The sequence below is a fragment of the Thermobia domestica genome, chromosome 15 (genome assembly GCF_964235325.1).
Source record: "Thermobia domestica chromosome 15, izTheDome1.hap1.1, whole genome shotgun sequence".
NCBI classification, from domain to species: Eukaryota; Metazoa; Arthropoda; class Insecta; order Zygentoma; family Lepismatidae; genus Thermobia; species Thermobia domestica.
Window position 1 is genome coordinate 78,025,100 of NC_137468.1, and position 20,269 is coordinate 78,045,368.

A 20,269-nucleotide genomic window follows, 5' to 3' on the forward strand; every position below is an offset into this window, starting at 1 on the left:
ATAGAAGACAGAAAATATTTCGATTCATATAGTTTCTCTTGTTCCTACATAGTACTGAAAATTGTCTGAGCCGTGAAAATTTCCAGATTCTTTAAATGTTTTTCACTTTTTAACATTTCTATACATGAATTCAATCAATTTTATGATTACTGAGAAATTGTTACTTGATTACTAATATTTTTTTAGAACGGAAAATTTTCCGGAAAAATATAGCGGAAAATTTTCCACCTCGCATCACTACATAGCAGTAAGTCTTGTAGTTCAATAAAGATCTTTGAAATTGGCGCGGAAAGAAAACAGAGCTTTTAAACAAAGTGTACCATGACCTTAAGAGGTATTTTCATAGAAAGTAATATGTTTCACAGACTGTACATGAAAATTTAAATTTTAAAAAAATGTATTATGTACTACTTAAAAAATTCAAAACTCCTTGGTTACAACTGTAAATACCATGGTGTTGAGTATAATCTAATCTAACATAACAACCACATGTTTGAAGAATTCTAACAAATGTTTAACACTTTTGTTTAAGTAAAAAAAAGCAAAGAAATAACACTTATTTGTGTTTGAAATTCCAAAGCCACACAAACATACAAACAACCACACGGAAAAAAGAAGTAATTTTTCTAAGTTGACTTTTTTTTGCATTTTTTTTTTAAAAATAAAGTATTTTAGTCTTAGCTAGCTGTGTATATTTCATACACTCACGTCACGAACATCTGGATAAGAATCAATGCCAACATCATTTTGGCTGTCCACCGGAACTGACTGATGATATGTGTATGATATGATTATACATAATCATATCGTACACATATTTGTATATATAAATAACTATATATATATATATATATATATATATATATATATATATATATATATATATATATATATATAGGTAAGTCCTCTTTTCCTTCTTACAGGAAAAGGTGTTCGATATGTATGTTTCTGTTTACGTTGTTTTCTTTTACATATATAGCACAAAATATTTTTTTAAAAAGTATATACATGTATATAAAGTATATGTATATATATATTCTTCTTTTGCTCACCGTAATTTCATCACAACATGCTGTTGGTTGGCTGTTCCGTGGTTTGTACGCACCCCCACGATGTCTCCACTGTCTTGACTGGAACGGAGAACCCAGTTAGTCGATGCTGAGTTCGTGTGCGCGGCAAGTGGAAGTTCGTACCGCTTGTTTGAAAGCTAGTGTTTCCGATGTGAGAGAGGAGGGAGTGAGTGTATTCCATGTATTACATATATAAATATATATATTATATATTTGCGTGTGTGTGTCTTTTTTGCTTTTTCACATTGTGAAGTGTACAAGTGCTTCTCTTTCAACTAGTGCTTTGCAGTGTCGTTTTTAAATTCGTCTTCATATTATAAATTAAAATTTTTTCAAAAGGAAATATGCCAGTTCGGCGGGGTCATGTAGCACCAAGGAATACCATAATTGAAACCATTATAAGGAAGTTTGACACACACAGTATGTATTTGATAATATTCTTTTTTTGTTTAATTATTTCGTAGTTTTAACTTTTAAAAAATATCTCACGATATGTTTCTTTTGCATATCAAATATTCTGTATATCATATCGAAAAGTTTAGCAGATTTTTTGGCGCCAAAATAATGGTATGGAATTCATTTGTTAAAAGAAAAAGCGCTTTCCATTGATTACTTTATACATTTTTGGAAAATAACCATACTTGCTGGATATCTGCGACGAAAAGCACCAAAACAAACCTTGAAATCATTTCTGCGCATGCTCTATTTCACAGTCTTAGATGGTTTTAGCCGAGACACGTCAGATAATAATCTTATTTATCATGAGGGAAAATATGAAAACGTAAGGACAATTTCAAGCCTTATATATATCCATGCCAACTTTTTTTCTTCTCCAAAATAATGATACAAGAAAGGGCAGCATTTAAATTTGGAGAAATAGCTTTCGAGAATTGAGAAAGTGCTGCTAAGTTAAGTGGTATGTAACTAGCGCATAGCGTGATACATATTGGTTTCCAACATATTATGAAACGTATGACATATCTATATCTTTATCTATCTATCTATAATATGCAAATAGTATTAATTAGTACATTATAATAAAACTTCCAGTTATCTTACATGTTTTGGGGGTCACGGTGGCTCAGTGGTTGAGTGTTCACCTTCGATGTGAGGTGTCTCGTTCCATCCCGGGTCATGTGAGCTTGTATTGGACAACATCGTGTCCGTGGGTCTTCTTGGGGTCTCCCGTTTCCTCCTACATTCTCACGTTACCACTTCTTCCGTGATCATTCACTGTCATTAATCATCTGCCTCCTTTAGCCTAAATGGATACTACTACTACTACTACTACTACAAATATAAATAATAATAATAATAATAAGTGGTCGGACATTATTATCAAGTCACTTCCTGCAGCTGAAAAGCTTCCATGTTCCACGGTCTTCCGCTAACTTCTTCATCTTCACTTCTGATTTCTGTTTTGATATCGTCCATCAATTGTAGTCTCCTTCGTCCCCTTCCTCTCTTTCCTTCCACCATAGCCTAAAACGCCACTGATGATACACTTCCTTCTTAGTCAATGTCCCAACCAGTTTCTCTTCTTCTTCTTCTTTTTGATAATAATAATAATAATAATAATAATAATAATAATATTTCTTTTATCTTGGATTGAATGGAGTTCTGATTTAGTTAATGGTTTTATGGCTGTCCAGAATTTTTTCTCACATGTTTCAAGTTTAATTAGCTGTTTATACACGTAATTACATGTGAAACTGGAAAGCTGCATCAAACCAATTGAGTGATCGCTATCCTAAGAAGAATATACCTAGGTATGTATTTAAAGATATACCAAAATTTGAAACTTCTTTATATGAGGCCTTAAACCACACTTATTTTAAGTTCTACACATATAATACATATTTCGAATCATCCAACTTTTTTGTATTAATCCAACTTTAAAGCGGTAATGTTAGAATTTCAAATGTTTACATCTTTTTTTTTTTTTTTTTAAAAAAAACCTATAAACTCATAAAGTAACACGTGAATCATAGTTTCTAAAATATTTTTGATCATAAATATGCTTATTTTATAAAAACACACTATACAAATCTTTCATACATCAAATACAGATCGGAGCTCGGGGTGTTGGGTGCCAGGAAGCGACATACAGTCAGTGACCAGGACCGGCTCTACCATATGTGCAACACTTGCATTTGCATGGGGTGGCAAGTTTTGAGTAACAGCAAAATCTGTCATAAGTATATTATTTAAAATAAATATTTCTTTTCGAAAACAGACTTCGTGATGAAGGTAGTTAAATTTACTAAGCTGACCTATTGGAATACTACATTCATAAATCATGTTTAGGTTGCATTAGTTTAAGGTCACATGGATAGTGCTAAAGCAAATGATCAAACAAATCCCGGTCTGAATTGCTTGATTGCTGTCTAGTACAAGAACAGTAGCGAACACCTGTTCCATTTAATTAGTTACCACAGTTTTAATATGAAAACTAAACTTGTCTTTGTCACTAACAAGTTCCTTATCATTGAAGGTAGAAACAAGTTTTTTTTTTTTAATTTTTAACAGATGTAGAAGGAAAATCAAGAAATAAAGATAGAAAAGCACTGGGATCCAAACTGATATATTGAGATTGAAGCTCGATATTCAATTCTATAAAAAAGATTACCATCTTTTCTTTGCAGGTGTGTTTGCTTTATCTTTCACTAGCATAATAGATTATTATTTAAAGAAAAATATAGACACAACGAGATTGTATTTTAGTAAGTATTTGAGCTTTTCTGAGTGCGAGTGCTCTTTCTTCCCCCCTTCGTTGCTCATGTTGCGGTAGAATATCAGGTATTCAAAATCGTGGCTTTTAAGATTTGTTCTTTCTGGCAAATTATGCCATTGCACGGGGCGGCAAATTGCCTAGGGCCAGCCCCTTTCCGTGACTTTATATACAGTATGGCGCTAAATTCGTTGTACAGCGGGGACACTTCTAAATGGTATACCTTAGCCGTAAATCTCCATATGGCTGTACCACTTAGAAGTGTCCCCCGCTGTACAAAAGCAGAGGAGTGATTCCTCGGAGTAAAACAAACAAAAAAGTTCCAATAAACATAGGGCGAAAATCCCATCGTTTACGTGTTAGGCTGTCGAAATCATGAAAAAATGAATTTTCAAGGTTCATAGCTCCAAAACTATGGAACCTACCTTGGTCAGAAGACTTCACTTAGGAACTAGTATGTGCCCTATTTCAAAAATGCGTGTTTCAGAATCCTAAGGTGCTTCCACAACAATTTTTATAGAGGGAGTTTGACTACGGGCCTATGATATAGTATAAAGTACTCTCCAACTACCCCCATAAAAATTGTTGCGTGAGTACCTTAGGATTCTACATTTTTTTTTTTTTTTTTTGTTGGATAAAGCACATACTAGTTCCTAAGTGAAGTCTTGACCCGACTACAGTAGGTTCCATAGTTTTGGAGCTATAGACCTTTAGAATTCATTTTTTCATGTTTTCGGCAGCCTATAACACGTAAACGATGGGGTTTCGCCCTATGTTTATAGGAACTGTTTTGTTTGTTTTATTCTCAGGAATCACTCCTCTGCTTTTGTACAACGAATTTAGCGCCATACTGTATATGTATGTATTGGCTTCCACATGCAGTTCCAAGTCTAGTACATTGTTAGTACATTTAATTTTCTAATAATAACGGTCCGAAATAGTTAATAATTAGTTAACAATTGTCATCATCTTCTTTTACAGTTGTAATACCTCGCACGATGTTACGCCATTGATTCTATTGATGAGATAAATGTAATGTATAAATATATCTTACATTAAACGTCGAGGAATGTAAGTTGATGATGATATGATATCATAACGTGGTGATAATATCTCATATTTTATAAGTAATATGTCAAGAAGTCTTTCATAGTGTTGCCAGGTTTTAATAGAGTAGGCTTCGCTACGTTCTGCAACCTTGAATATTTTCCTTTGTTTATCAGTTATTTTGAAGAAAGAAAAAACAGGATATACGAGTATTTCTTGATAATGACTAAAAAAAAATTGCTGATAAGTTACTTTTCCTTAATGCTACTTTCAGTTATAGGCTGTTGAATCTAAGGAGTTGCTTAAGTTCTTTTTTATGTATCTGCCATGTTACTAGAGTTGCCAACTCTGGAAAATAAAGAAACACCGGCACCCCCCTCTAAATTCCCTATGATATCTAAGTGAAGTGTCTATGTTCGGACCCATCCATGGGAACGAAATGTATTATCGTGAACAAAAGTGTGTTAGCACCTGTATGTGCATATCATTAATACATCACTAATAAACTTAATAGACTCACTAATAAACTCATTGTGCTATAAATGAGAAACTGAAATCGGCATTGATCATTTTATTGTATTTACCAGTAACTGACTCTTCTTTAAAATTATCGAAACAAATGAACAAAAGTATATTAATTTTTACTTGACAATTTTGGATTTGGAAAATGAAATTTATTCTTTAAACTTATACTTCAACTACAGGAGATTGCTTTAAGAAGTCCTTTTTCACTCTCAACAAATGTGTAAAATTCCTTACAAGTAATTTCGAATTTACCTGATACAGACCCTGTCATCTCTAAATTATCTAAGGAGCTGAACAAAATATGTTAAACATTGAGAGATGGTGAAAGGTGAGAGTTTTGAAATTACAGAATGAAAGTTACTTTTTAAATCTATACTTCGAAATAGATGAAATTGCTTCGAACTGGGAACAAATTTGAAAAAAAAAAAGTCATAAAGGGGCTGGTAAGAAGGTTGTATCGGTCACAGTAATATAATAATCAAAATAACAGCAATATTTCCGGCGAGGCCGGTGAAAAACTAGCTAGTTGGCAACTCTATTTCAAAACCAATGGTTAGATACATTGTTTAGATTGAAAAGGCATACAATATGGCGGATTTACTTATTGTAGTTTTTTTTCTTGAAAAGGTATATAAAGATATCCGCATAAGAGAAAATCAAGAATGCGGTTGAACATAACAGAGCTCTAACATTATTATAAACCATGTTACTTATAGAATTTAAAGTATTTGTCTAAGCTACGTGTATTATCACTGTTTAACTCTTTCCCTTATCACCTTTTCCTTTATGAAAATGGCTTAACACTTGGTTTTAAAAGCAGGCTACCAGGAGCGTCGTATCTTGGAAGTTTTCCTATATGAGAGCAAACATGAATATTTGGAGCCCTCTTGTAAAGCATGAAGTTGGACTCCTAGAAAAATAAAATTATGTGAAATTTGGGTCCCTTAGAATTTAAAATCTTTAACAAGCATACATATACATACAATATATATATATATATATATATATATATATATATATATATATATATATATATATATATATATATATGGAATGAGGGAAACTGGGAATGAGGCTTTACTCTCAGGCATATAACATCCTGTTCAGCGCAATAAGATCTCTTTATTGATATGGATAATTTCTAATCCGTTAAACGCTAAGACTAATTTGAATTTATATCCTACTTATCATGTACTTTAGCGTTGTTTTTTAAAATCGATTTCAAATGCAGGAAGGGGTTCTTAATACGACACGCTTGTATATATCACGTATAGCTTACGTTAGACACAGGTGCACCGATTTTGACTAATCTTTTTTTGTTTGTTTGAAAGAACATTCTTTCCTTGTGCAGTCCCAAACAAATTTCATAAGGATATCATTATATCCTTTCTGGCTGGACCAAGAAATTTCTCTGTGGCTGACAGTGTTCATAATTAATTTTGTTATATGATCACTATAACTTCGACATGGGTGCACCGATTTTTTTTTTCATTTGATATAGTATTTTGCTCTTGTAGTTCCGTGTAAATTTCATAAAGATTTAACAATAGTCTTCGGAGCTAGACACTGAAACTGTATGATCATCCATCTTTATTTTTTTTTAAAGTGCACAGTAATTATAATTATTTAAAAAAATGTTCTTGTGGTTCTATGTTAATTTCATAAGGATCTAACGATAGTATTCGGAGCTAGACCATTGAAACTTCTTAATGGATAATAATATTCATACCACAATTCCGTGTATGATTAATATTTCAAATTTTAATATAATTTACAATCATATTGAACTGGGAACTCCTACCGAAATAAATTCCTGAAATTTATATATATATATATATATATATATATATAATATACAGGGTGGAGAATTTATCTGCAACATCCGTGATAACGGAGAAACCAGAAAGAGGGAGAAAAGTGAAACTTTGCATGAACCAACTATAAGGATAAACAATACCGTCTAATGAACAGTGTTGCCATCCCAGTATAAAGTTATATTGTTTCAAATGGCACTACGCCAGATTATTACATATTTCAAATTAACATTTTAAATGAAAACTTAAAATATCTCATTTATTATTCAGTATTGCAAACTAAGGATATTATAATATCACAAACATCCAAAGTTTGGAAGCCTTTATCACACATACACCAACCAAGATAGACAAGACAACGAACATCGGAAGTACCTTAGCGTTGGATACTATGGTCTTGGTATGACTTGTTTTGAATGAATAGCAACGAAGTTACAACGGCTTGAAAATTTGATTTTTAAAAAGGCTTTATTTCGAAAAAAAAAATGCTTAAATAAATATCATAAGTAGTTACTTATGTGGTTTGCAATGGACGCGTAAATTATTTTGCCATTTACAGTACTTCAATATCTCAAACTGTGTCTGGAGATATGATAAACATTGCTGAAAGTTTGCAACACTGTTTAAATCATGTAATTGCGAGGACATGTTGTAATTCCACCTACTAAAAGTTATTCCTGCAATGCTATAAAAGAGAAGGGAAACAACAATGAGTTTAAATACTGTCCACAAATAAGCCATTTTCAACAGTGTTGCGAACTTTATCAATGTTTATCATATCTCCGGAACGGTTTGTGATATCGAAGTGCTGTAAACAGCAAAATGATTTGTTTGCCAATTGCAAACCACACAAGGAATTAGATATGATACTTACCTAAGGATGTTTTCGAAATAAAGCTTTTCGAAAAAATTAAAATTTTAAAGCCCTTGTAACTTCGCTGCTATTTATTCAAAACATATAATGACCATTTACCATAGTATCCAACCCTAAGGTACTTCTGATGTGCATTGTCTTGTCCATCTCTGTTGTGGTGTGTATGTGATAGAGACTTCAAAACTTTGGATGTTTGTGATATTATAACATCCTTAGTTTGCAACACTGAATATTAAGTGTCGTATTTTAAGTTTTAGTTTAACATATTGATTTGAAATATGTAGTAATCTGATGTAGTGCCGTTTGAAAAAAATATAACTTTATACTGGGATGGCAACAGTGTCCACTGAGTGGTGTTGTTTAATACGTAAAACTATGTCCATCTCCTTATAGTTGCTTCATGCCAAGTTTCACTTTTCTCCCTCTTCTGGTTTCTCCGTTATCACGGATGTTCCAAATAAATTCTTCACCGACAAGGTTTCAAAACAACACCGACAACGTTTAGAAGTGATTCCTCACACCAAAATAAGATGAAAAGTATAGACCAACCTGGGTGCACATATGCTTCCTTTTGGAGTTATAGGCTGCCGAAAACATGAAAAAAAAAGAACTTTAAAGGCCCATAGCTCCAAAACTATGGGACCTACCGTGGTCGTGTCAAGACTTCAGTTAGGAACTAATATGTGCTCTATCCAAAAATACATGTTTCAGAATCCTAAGGTACCCACGCAACAATTCTTTTACTGGCAGTTCGGTTACGGGCATATAATCTGAAGTACTCACTAACTACCTCTATGAAAATTGTTGCGGAAGGGCTGCAGAATTCCGAAGCACGTATTTTTTGGATAGACCACATATTGGTTCCTTAGTAAAGTCTTGACCCGACTACGGTAGGTTCCATAGTTTTGGAGCTATGGACCTTTAAAGTTTATTTTTTCACGTTTTCGACAGTCTATAACTCCGAAAGGAAGCGTTTGTGCGCCCAGGTTGGTCTATACTTTTCGTCTTATCTTGGTGTCAGGAATCACCTCCCAAACGTTGTCGGTGTTGTTTTGAAACACCCTGTATATATGGTCACGCTTGTTTCGTAGGCCTATCCATTTTATAGGAAGTTAGTGTACTACCTTTATTTTTGGTTTCTAACTAAACTAACTGGAAGAATTAAATAAACTTAAAAGAAACTAACCTACTTCCAGAACTCCTAAAATGGAGAAAATAATAGGTTTAGAGAACAATATTAAACGACAAACAAAAGCGCTAAAAAGTAGAAAATAATAAAAGTGCTAAAAAGTGGTAAATAATAATAATAAATCACTTAAAAGCAGAAAATAATTCATTACCATTATCTATAAAAAATTTGATGTTTATACCAAGGGAAACAAATTAATACCTAATACAAAGTTGGTTCCCATGACATTTTTACGAGGTATTAAATTGTTTGGCTTGGCACAGACTTCAACATTTTTTATAAATAATTGTAATAAATTATTTTCTGCTTTAAGTGCTTTATAATTATTACTACTATTAATTTATCGCCTTTATTATCAACGAACTTAAGAAGTTCGTAACTGAATTCTCTCTGTCTGTGTGTCTATCTGTTATTTGCGATTTTTTTCAATTTTGAACCCTGCATTGGATAGAGCATCAAAATCTATCAGAGAAAGTGATTAAATTTTTCGCGTTACTTTTACCGTTCCCGAGATGTTGGCCAAAATATGGCCGATTTCCAGAGATTCCAGGAGCCATATCTTGAGAACCGTAAGTCATAGAGAGATCATATTGGTGTTGATCAATATCTAAAAGGATGAAAATATTTTGGTACCAAATATTAACCGATGGCCACTGTCCAACTAACCACTGGTTTGGCCTAGGGCCACTTGGCCAGTGGCCACCAATTATTATCGTTACCAAAATGTTTACCATCCTCTTACGTATTGTTTAACACTAATATCATCTCTCTATGGAAGTTCCCGTGATATTGGCCAAAAAGATTCTAATTTCTAGATATTTAAGGAGCTATAGCTAAAAAATATAAGCTGTAGAGAGATAATATTGATGTTGATCAATATCTAAGAGAATGGTAAATATTTTGGTACTGTCCAACTGGCCACTGGCCAAACCAGTGGCCACTAATTACTATCTGTACGGAAATGTTTAACATTCTATTAGGGATTGATTAACACCAACATCATCTCTCTATGACTTATCGTTCCCTGATATTGGCCAAAAAAATTCCAATTTCGAGAGATTTAAGGAACTAAATCTCGGGAACCTAAGTCACATAGGGATCATATTGGTGTTGATCAATACCTAAGAGGATGGTGAAGATTTTGGTACTAAATAGTAACCGGTGGCCACTAATTAACTCTCTACTGGCCAACTGGCCACCGTTCCCCAGATATTGGCCAAAAAAGTTCGAATTTCTAGATATTTAAGCAGCCGTATCTCGAGAACTGTAAGTCATAGAGAGATGATATTTTGCGATTTTTTGCGAGAAAGAGAAGAGAAGAAGGTGCGGATAAAAATATTTACTTTTACATCTAGGAACAATAACAGTTATCCTTCCCGCTCCATCTCTCCATTCTTTTTAATTTCGTTCTGGCAATGCTCTTAGAGCATTGTCAACTGGTTTTATTCTACTTTTTTTTATAGCGCTTTTGTTGAAGTTGGCTAATATTGTTTTTCTTTTTATAAAGTTATTATTTAACTTTGAGTTTTGCATTTCAATTTATAAGTTTTGTACAGCTTTCTCGGCAAACAAGCAAAATATTATTATTCATATGAATATGAAATAAGAAAAATAAATGATTTTTGTATATTACTGGCATTTGTTTTAAAGCAAAGTAAACATAAGCTTACGGCATTTACGTTTTTGTTTTGATTAATATATATATATATAATCCGATAGGTTATCTAAGGTGCTTGCTGGTTTTTTACGGAATTATTTAAGTGAATCCGTAATGTCTTAAGAAAAACAAAAAAAAGAAGAAAAAACGGAGATTTGAAATGATGCAGTCCACAAAGTGAAACTTCATTTTTATGTTTTTTAAAAAAAGGAACTTATTTTTATGCAAGAGATCATTTCGTAACTCATATTGTAACCAAATGCTAGTCGGATCGTTGCTCGTTTACAATTATTAAACATTCTAAATCGAAAATTACTTTTCTTTAACCATCTCGATTTGAAACAAGGGGGTGTAGCAAAACGACTATTTCTATGCCAATGCTATAAAACAACTGGATGTGTCATTTATGAGTTTGAAGCAACTATATGTACGCATAGAAGGGCAGAAAAGAGGGAACTACTTCAGTCACGTGAAATTATATAGAGAATATTGGCAACATACGGTTCTACTATACATAAGACTGGATTAAATAAAATTATGAGATATTTATCCGAGTGTATGTGTGTATACACTTTATTTATGAATAGAAATATTTTTAAATGGTATGAGGATAAAAGAAGCGATGTTGATTATATAATTTATGAATAAATGGTTGTGCATAAATGGGCTTGTATTAAAAGAGTATGCGTTAATAATCTCTATACAGATATGGAGGTTAAAGAGGCATTAACTTAACATAAATTAAATACCAATTCCTGCAGCAAATAACTATTGCAGTTTAGTATACAACACCCAAATTACTGAACTTACAGATGTGTATTTAGTAGAAACATTTGTTACATAGCAAGCAACAGTGATAGTAGAAATCTTTTTGTAGTGTTGTAGCTGAACCTCCACTTATACAACTTAACGTATGATGTTTCTCTGGGAACATCATATACGGACAAGCAGACGCGATAATTTATAATCTGAACTTTCTCTAACCATGGCAATATTATTAATAGCATTCCTCCCGTTTTTTAAGAATGTATTCTGTCTCTCTCAATGGTATTTATAAGTTAAATATGACCTCTGAATTTAGATATGCAAGATAGCTGAGCGATACTGATTAAAGAAACGTGAATTTACAAATAACCTAGAAACGTTCAAAATGTGGGTATGAATAAGTATGGAAAAACTTAGCTGGATGGAACAAGAATACAAAGAGAAAGTGGTAGCAAAGGTCGAAGAAATAGTTAAAAGAGAAGAAAGTTGTTTCAATAATATTTGACAAGAAGCTGTTTTAATAGGGATATATTATTAATAATAAAAATACATATGGTGAAAGGCAAATGTATATAAGAATGCTGTTAATTAACTGTATTAAAGAATCTAGTTGTTATCTAAAAATGGGAAGGACAGCTTAGCAGGGGACCGTAGTACGAAAAAGTTCTTAAGATTGTTGTAATACGGTCTTCCAGTAATTGTACAATGTTATATTAGCGTTGAACGATAAAAAAGTCTGAAGATGAAATATATACAAATCGATAGAAATAATTAAATTGAACAGAGTAATATATATCAATATAAAAGCTCGTGTGCAGTTTTGGAGAAAATTCGGAAAGAAACAATTTTTCTTTGTATACCTAAAAGTTGATCCGTGTACAATCGACAGCTAAAAACCTGTAACATGAGCATTTGAGTTTATTGTGAAAAGATGAAGTCTTTTGTTTCCATACAATTGTGCAGGAAAGGATGCTGGGGTTTCTTCTAGCGTGATTCGTGGCACTTAGAATTTATCTTGATTTCTCTGCACTGTTATGTGTAGTTTCACAATAAACTTACATGCTCATGTTGCAGGTTTTTAGCTGCGAACTGCACAAGAACCACGCCACTTATTGAGGTGAAAGTTGTACGAGGGCCGTTCGGAAAGTAATATCCAATTGGTTAAAAAAGAAACACCAAAGTAAATAACAACAATTTATTATAAACATCCAAAAACTACTTCTTTTCTTTATTTTTCAACGTAGTTTCCATAAACATTCAACCACTTATCATATCTCAGAACTAGCTTAGAAATTCCGTCAGCATAAAAATCTCCCGCCTGTACCTTGAGCCAGCCTGTGACTGCATTATTCAGCTTGTCATCATTGCGCACAGTACTTCCTGTAGCCTAACCTCTGTGTCATCATGTCATATAATAGAGTCCTGGAAATTTGTGGAAATTCATTGGAAAGCGCCATGATTGTGAAACGTCGATTTTCAAGAACTTTTTCATCAATTTTCTGAACGAGTTAATCTCTGATGGCCTGCCACTCCCCTGGCATTCGTCATGAATGTTTGTTCGTACATTTTCAAATGAACGAATCCATTCACGAAGAATCCCTTCACTCATCACACTTGGTACATGCACGGCACAAAGTTCCCGATGAATAGCGATTGGTGTTTTTTTTTTTTTCTATTGTAGTACATATTTTGAAACGATACAAAAGTGGACTAGTGACCAGACAACCTTCACTCTATCACGGTTGGATGCATTTGACTTGAGTTGATTTTAGTTTAGCGTCCTGTTCAGCAGCGAGGCTATATGAGACGTGGACCTACTGATTAACGTGGAATCCGAACCACATGAGCTCCCGCCCACGGTTGGATGCAGACTGATCTGCCTCGCACATATGTGCAAAACTAGTAGAGCTGCCTTCACTACTTCACGCACAGTGACCAAAGAGTGACCAAAGAGTGACCAAAGGTTACTTTCCGAACGCGCCTCGCATCTATCTATCTATCTATCTAAACTGAACTGAACGATTGTCCAACGATTACATACCTAAGTATACAGGGTGTCTCAAAAGTCCACAACATAGGGTAACTTTGTTATTATCAGAGTTACAACAAAATGTAAGAGGAAAAACCGTCTCCAAATATAATGTTTTCAATCTAAAGTGAAGGATTTTTTAAAAAATCAGATGAGCCGTTTGGGCTGTACACTCTTTATGCGCCCAATGTTAAATGAAAATGCAACGTTGCTATTCACCTGGATCCACAACAAAGTGAATGGGGTCATGTTTGAAATAGGGGCTGACAATCGACACGTTAGCGTAAAGATAGACACTTCGTTCACTTATGTTGTGCATCCAGGTAAATAGTAACGTTGCATTTTCATTTAACATTGGGCGCATAAACAGTGCACAGCCCAAACAGCTCATTCGATTTAAAAAAAAATCCTTCACTTTAGATTGAAAACATTATATTTGGAGACGGATTCCCCTTTTACATTTTGCTGTAACTTTGATAATAACAGAGTTATCCTATGTCACGGGACCTTTGAGACACCCTTTATATATCAGTTGATAGATCACATCCAGCTGATCAAAATGGCATGCTTGAAGATAAACTTTTATGCTTAGATTTCGACAAATTCTAGAAAATCAAAATTTTATGACGCTAAAAAGCATGTCGTTTGTTGCTAATTGGATGTTTTTTTTTTTATTCTGTTGAGATAGACCATTTGTTTATTTATGTACTGCATAAATAAACAAATGATCTACAGTATGATTTCTTCTGGCAGTTATACGTATACTGGTTGTATCATAATACTTACGATCATGGTTAGGCAGTGGCGTATTTAGGGGGAGGTTTCCGGGCTTAAGCCCCCCCCCGAAATCTTACTTACTATAGTAAAGTATATGAAATATCTTGCTGAATTTTCACATTTTCAGGCAAAGCTCCCCCACCGAAAGTTAGCAAAGCCCTCCCCGAAAGAAAATCGTAAATACGCCACTGCGGTTAGGCGTTTTAGGGGAGTTTTCTTCACAAAAAAAAAAAAAAAATGTAACGGAAAAAGTGATAAAGTAAGGTTAAGAAAAGGACAAAAAATGTGCTATTTCCCTTAACCATTTTACCAACTTTTCTCATGTCTCATTGAAGTTTTTGAATACACTACATACCTACGGATATGTTAGTTATTATAACAAGAAGGAAGGGTATAAAACTGTTGTACTTAACAAGCTTCAGTATCTCTAAGTTGTTAGAGAGAGAGAGAGAGAGAGAGAGAAAAAAAAAAGAAAAAATAGATGCTAATCCTTCTTCCTACGTTCACAGACACCAACAGAGGAAATTTCTCATTCACTCAGCGTGGTAAATCTTTAGATATAAGAAATTCGACAACATTCGGATTTTTTTCTTCTGAAGACTACTTTCCCAAACATTATTTTGGGAGATTGTTTAACTGTAGGCTCTAAAAAGTAGATAAATAGCCCACTATCTTTCTTTCTAAGCGTCGTTGTTCCAAGTTTTTAATGACACCCGTCATATGATTGTATAACTATAGATAGTCCTGTCTACAAATCATGAATCTTCATTAGTTCAGGATATTGGCGAGCCTTGAAAATTACATTTGGATCCAGATATAGTATAAACTCTTTGATCTGGTCAGAATTCTCGCACATAAAACTCCATACTCAATTCACGGTAACCCGGCAACAATTTTAAAAAGTAGTAGTGGATGAATAGAAAAGGAAATTATAGGCAGGTAATCCGAAAATGTTACACTTTCTATACGGCAAGGGAAACTAAGTGACACTAGCAGAATTAGCGGTTCTTTGCACGAAAAAAATAATGTTTATGCAAAACAGTTGAAAGTAAAGAAATAGGTGAAGTATATAGCAAAGAGCAATGCCCATCTCGGACCATGCAACCTGCAACACAGCATAGTAGTGTAACTTACCTATCTCATATGCACTGTGGTTCATTGTATACATATATGAGGAGTGTATTTCCAAAACATGCTAAATCCAAAAATGTCCGATTTTGAAATGAATATGAAAGAGTATACTATGGAAGCTCCTATGTTAAATTTTGTAATTATTTTTGTTAAAACACATTATTGTCTGTGATAAATTCTGTTTGAAATATCACTTGCTATAGTGTTTCAATGTAAAAAAGATATATTTTTTGCCCTTTCTGAAGAATTCTGCCAAACGGATTTAGCTTGTTTTGGATATACACTTCTCATATATGTGCTATAAAATTTAACCCCTTAATCTCTCTCGAGTCAAAAATCGAAAAACGTCTTCATACATGAGTAGACCTGGTGAAAATCTGTGCTCAAAATTTTGTGGCCTATTTAAGTAACTTCTTTCTATGCAAATATCTGATAAGTGATAACAGACACTTATTTTATTTATTACGTAGTATGGATATAATGGATTGCTAATGCTTATTTTATCACTTAGTATGGATATAATGGATTGCTAATGCTTATTTTATCAGTTAGTATAGATATAATGGATTGCTAATGCTTATTTTATCAGTTAGTACAGATATAATGGATTGCTAATGCTTATTTTATCAGTTAGTATAGATATAATGGATTGCTAATGCTTATTTTATCAGTTAGTATAGATATAATGGATTGCTAATGCTTATTTTATCAGTTAGTATAGATATAATGGATTGCTAATGCTTATTTTATCAGTTAGTATAGATATAATGGATTGCTAATGCTTATTTTATCAGTTAGTATAGATATAATGGATTGCTAATGCTTATTTTATCAGTTAGTATAGATATAATGGATTGCTAATGCTTATTTTATCAGTTAGTATAGATATAATGGATTGCTAATGCTTATTTTATCAGTTAGTATAGATATAATGGATTGCTAATGCTTATTTTATCAGTTAGTATAGATATAATTGATTGTTAATGCTTATTCTATTTATTAGTATAAATATAATTGATTGATAATGTTTATTTGGATTTAGTATAGATATATATTGGATTGTTAATGCGTTTATTTGTAGGTTAGTATGCTACTCGTAACAACAATTCTTGTTTTATTTTAGTATAAATTAAACAGAAAATGAAAGCAGATCTGATTCTTCTGTAGTTACTCGGTGATAGACCGGAAATTGAATCAATTTCCCGAGTATGTAAACTTCTATGCCATTATCTAATGTTTGTCTCCGTTACACAAAACCACTTTTCTTAATCGAAAGAACAGATTAATTAACAAGTTAAAAAAAAAGAAACAGAAACATGTTCTCCATCTGTTGTGCACGAAACAAAACCTAAACAGCCATAATCCAATGTTACATTCTGTGTTCTTTTTATGAGTTGAGTAGGGTAGGTTTACTGCTGCACGATTTGCGTCACATTTTTAATGCTAACACGTTAGAATGTCACTGGAGATGATGAATAGTTATTCTAATGACGAAGAGAATGATAATTGAAAGTCATATGTGCTAGTGGATGTATGTATGTATATGGGGTTTAATCTACAGTGCTATATGTACACGATCTCTGGTAGAGCTACAAATCTCCCTCATATGCCATATTCTATGTATGTATATATGCATGTACTGCAATGAATTTCGAGGGTTTCTAACATCCTGTGCACATTTTAACCTATTTCATTATTTACATCACCATCATGGCTATTATACTTTGTTCTCTTGATCCTGCACTTACACTAAGGTCATATACAGCATCTAGTTAAGATAAGGATTCATGTGCAGTGGCGAAGAGTTCCCACCATAATAGTAGTCCCTAGATAAATAATACTAAAAAACTAAATTAAATTGGTGTCACAGCTCTCCAAGAAGAATGGCCAACAATGGCATACGCGGAAGGGAGGTTCTGAATTTTAAAACTCTCTTCCAACAAGATATTATGAAAAATATATATTTACCTCATCTTGAGAAGGTATGAACTTGGAAGTGTGAATCTCCCTTTATGAAATTTTGTATACGTTATTGATGTCCAATAAGGGGTTTTGAGTCAGGTAGTTTATATGATCTGTTCATCGGTATACAACCCCATTATTTATGGCTTTTTTGATCGGCGTTACCGAAGTTAAACTACCGCTATTTTTTTATTAAAAAATTCAAAACAAATAAAACTATTCGAAAAGTAGAAACGTAGTGAACTCGACAGTACGATTTTGCATGTGATACCATTATCACAACTCATCTATCTGCTTTCGATTTGCAACTGTAGACAGATTAAGCATTTTTTTTTTTTTTTTTGCGGGTTCTGTAAATAGCGGCATACCAAAAGCAGACAGGTGAATTGTGGTAAAGGTATCACATGCAAAATCATATTGTGTAGTTTACTACGTTTCTGCTTTTCGAATATTTTTATTTGTTTTGAAGATATTACAGAAAAACTCTATAATTAGCAGTAGTTTAATTTCGCTGTAGTGAAGACCCTTAAGCAGCATTAATGATGCTAGATTATATATATATATATATATATATATATATATATATATATATATATATATATATATATATGTGTGTGTGTGTGTGTGTGTGTGTGCATAATACTGGAACCGAAAGTTAATAGAATAGTTTCGTGACGACATGCAAGACGAGACAGACTTTTCCAATAAAAATAAATACACTATGTCAAACGAGACATCATTTTCACACAGTAGCTCATTTCAGGCTTTGCTTGAGGGGTGGGTCCTCACTAGACGAGTAATATTCTTGTCTCGTCCTGTAAATTTTTGGGACAAGTCTTGGCTTGTAGAAGTTTTTCTAATCTCGTCTCGATTCTCGAAAAAACCTTTTATCGTCTTGTTTATAAACTTTTGTTCATAATTTATGTCCTGATGTTTTCTTAATTTCATTTAGAAAATACCAGATTCCTTCTGTCATGAGAAGTCCACGAAAGGAGTGATATAACAACATTTAAATTATATCTATTATTGGAATATACGTATACGTATCTTTAAACGTTGATAAATGTTTTTCTTTGTGGTCGTACAATCACTATATCAATTTGGAGTTTTTGGTCATTGCATCAAAAGATCCAAAATATTTCAATCAAAACTTTTCTTGTACGCCTTATATCTGGAGAACTACATATGGTGTAGCCAAACCCAAACTCTCACTTAACTCAGTATGATATTCTTATTCCGTGGAAAATACGAAAACTCGATTTAGGGGCTGTTCAAAAATTTTGTTGCTATTGATCCAAAAACTAATTACTGGCCAAGATCATGATCTTTTGATCCATTTTTGATTTTCCAAATTTTTTTATTATACTATAAATCATGTAACACTAAAACAGTGTAAAATTTGGGTAAACTAGTCTCTGAGATCTAAGATTTCGGTAAACTAGTCTCTGAGATCTAAGATTTCGGTAAACTAGTGTTGCTCACGAAACTCATGAAAATTCTCATTTTGTCTCGAATTTTTTAAAAAATGTACTTTTCGTCTCAACTCTCGTCTCGTTTTTAGAGAGAAAAATGGTGACGAGACGAGAATTGAGACCACACAAAACAATTCTCGGCACGTGATCAACAAAACTCGCCGCACTCGCCCCTAAAAGACGCCCTTGCTTTCAAGACTCTTTATTGAGACAAAACAGCCTCAACGGTTGTTTCGTAGGCAATTCTGCTGCTAACAATTTGCTACTCAGAATAACGAAATAAATAACATAAAAGATGTTATAATTAAAATGGTAAAGCATTATTTTTGAATCAGAACAGTGTTGAAGGTTCTAATATTTCATAGACTAGTCGCACAGATAGCAGTGATAAAAGTACAGCAATGTTGGTTACTAATTGGAATTACGAATTGAAAAAAAAATATTGTATAAAAATTAATTGTTTCATTATTTTTAGAAACATGTTGACAAAACTTGAAATTATAATAATTTCTCAGAATAATATTAGTTGACGTGTATAGTTGGTTTAACAATACATGTAAGGATCTTTCTGTTAATATAGAACGATATGACAGTATATACGACAGTTATGGTCTACAATAGCTGCTGTGTTTCTGGGGTTTTCTTAATAGTGCTCGTGGACATAATCAAGACTGAATATTTTTCGTTAATTGAATTATTGTAATTGTCCTCTTCGTGAACATACTAAAATAAGAAGTCCTTGCTGATCGAAAGCTGTCATCTTGGAAACAGCGGACATAGAGGTAATTCTTTTTTTTTTTTTTTTTTTTTTGAAAAAACTAATTTCTCAAGAACGGCCAGTTTTGGAAAGAAAATGGACTAAACTAGTTTCAAAGAGCAGAAAATTTCCTATCAAATAGAGTTTTCAGATCTTTCCCAAGACTCCCGATCATGGAGTGATGATGATGAGTTTAGTAGGCTATAAGGTTACCTGAAAATTGTCACTTTTACCGGAATGTTGATTTTTTTTAAGGATTAGTGACTAGTATTCAGCTTCAAATTATGATTATGAAGAGTGAATTTGAAAATATTTGTTTCTTTACCACTGAAGAAGTGTGCAATTCCCTAGAATATAGCCTAAGGTAATTGTTCTGAGTATATCTATTACATGTATTTTTTAAAGGAGTTAGATGTACCAAAACTCCTTTTTATATTGACACTTTGTGTGTGTGTGTGTGTTTGTGTGT

General features: G+C 33.0%; 1 protein-coding gene across 1 annotated transcript in view; it reads left to right on the forward strand.

Moving 5' to 3' along the window:
• The first annotated feature begins 1,168 nt into the window (after nucleotides 1–1,168).
• Nucleotides 1,169–20,269, forward strand: part of LOC145671539 (uncharacterized) — a 936,709-nt gene continuing 917,608 nt past the window's right edge. The window contains exon 1 of the mRNA XM_081740728.1: nucleotides 1,169–1,490. Coding sequence (XP_081596854.1) covers nucleotides 1,415–1,490 — 76 coding nt within the window. The 5' untranslated portion in view covers nucleotides 1,169–1,414. The remainder of the gene's footprint in view (nucleotides 1,491–20,269) is intronic.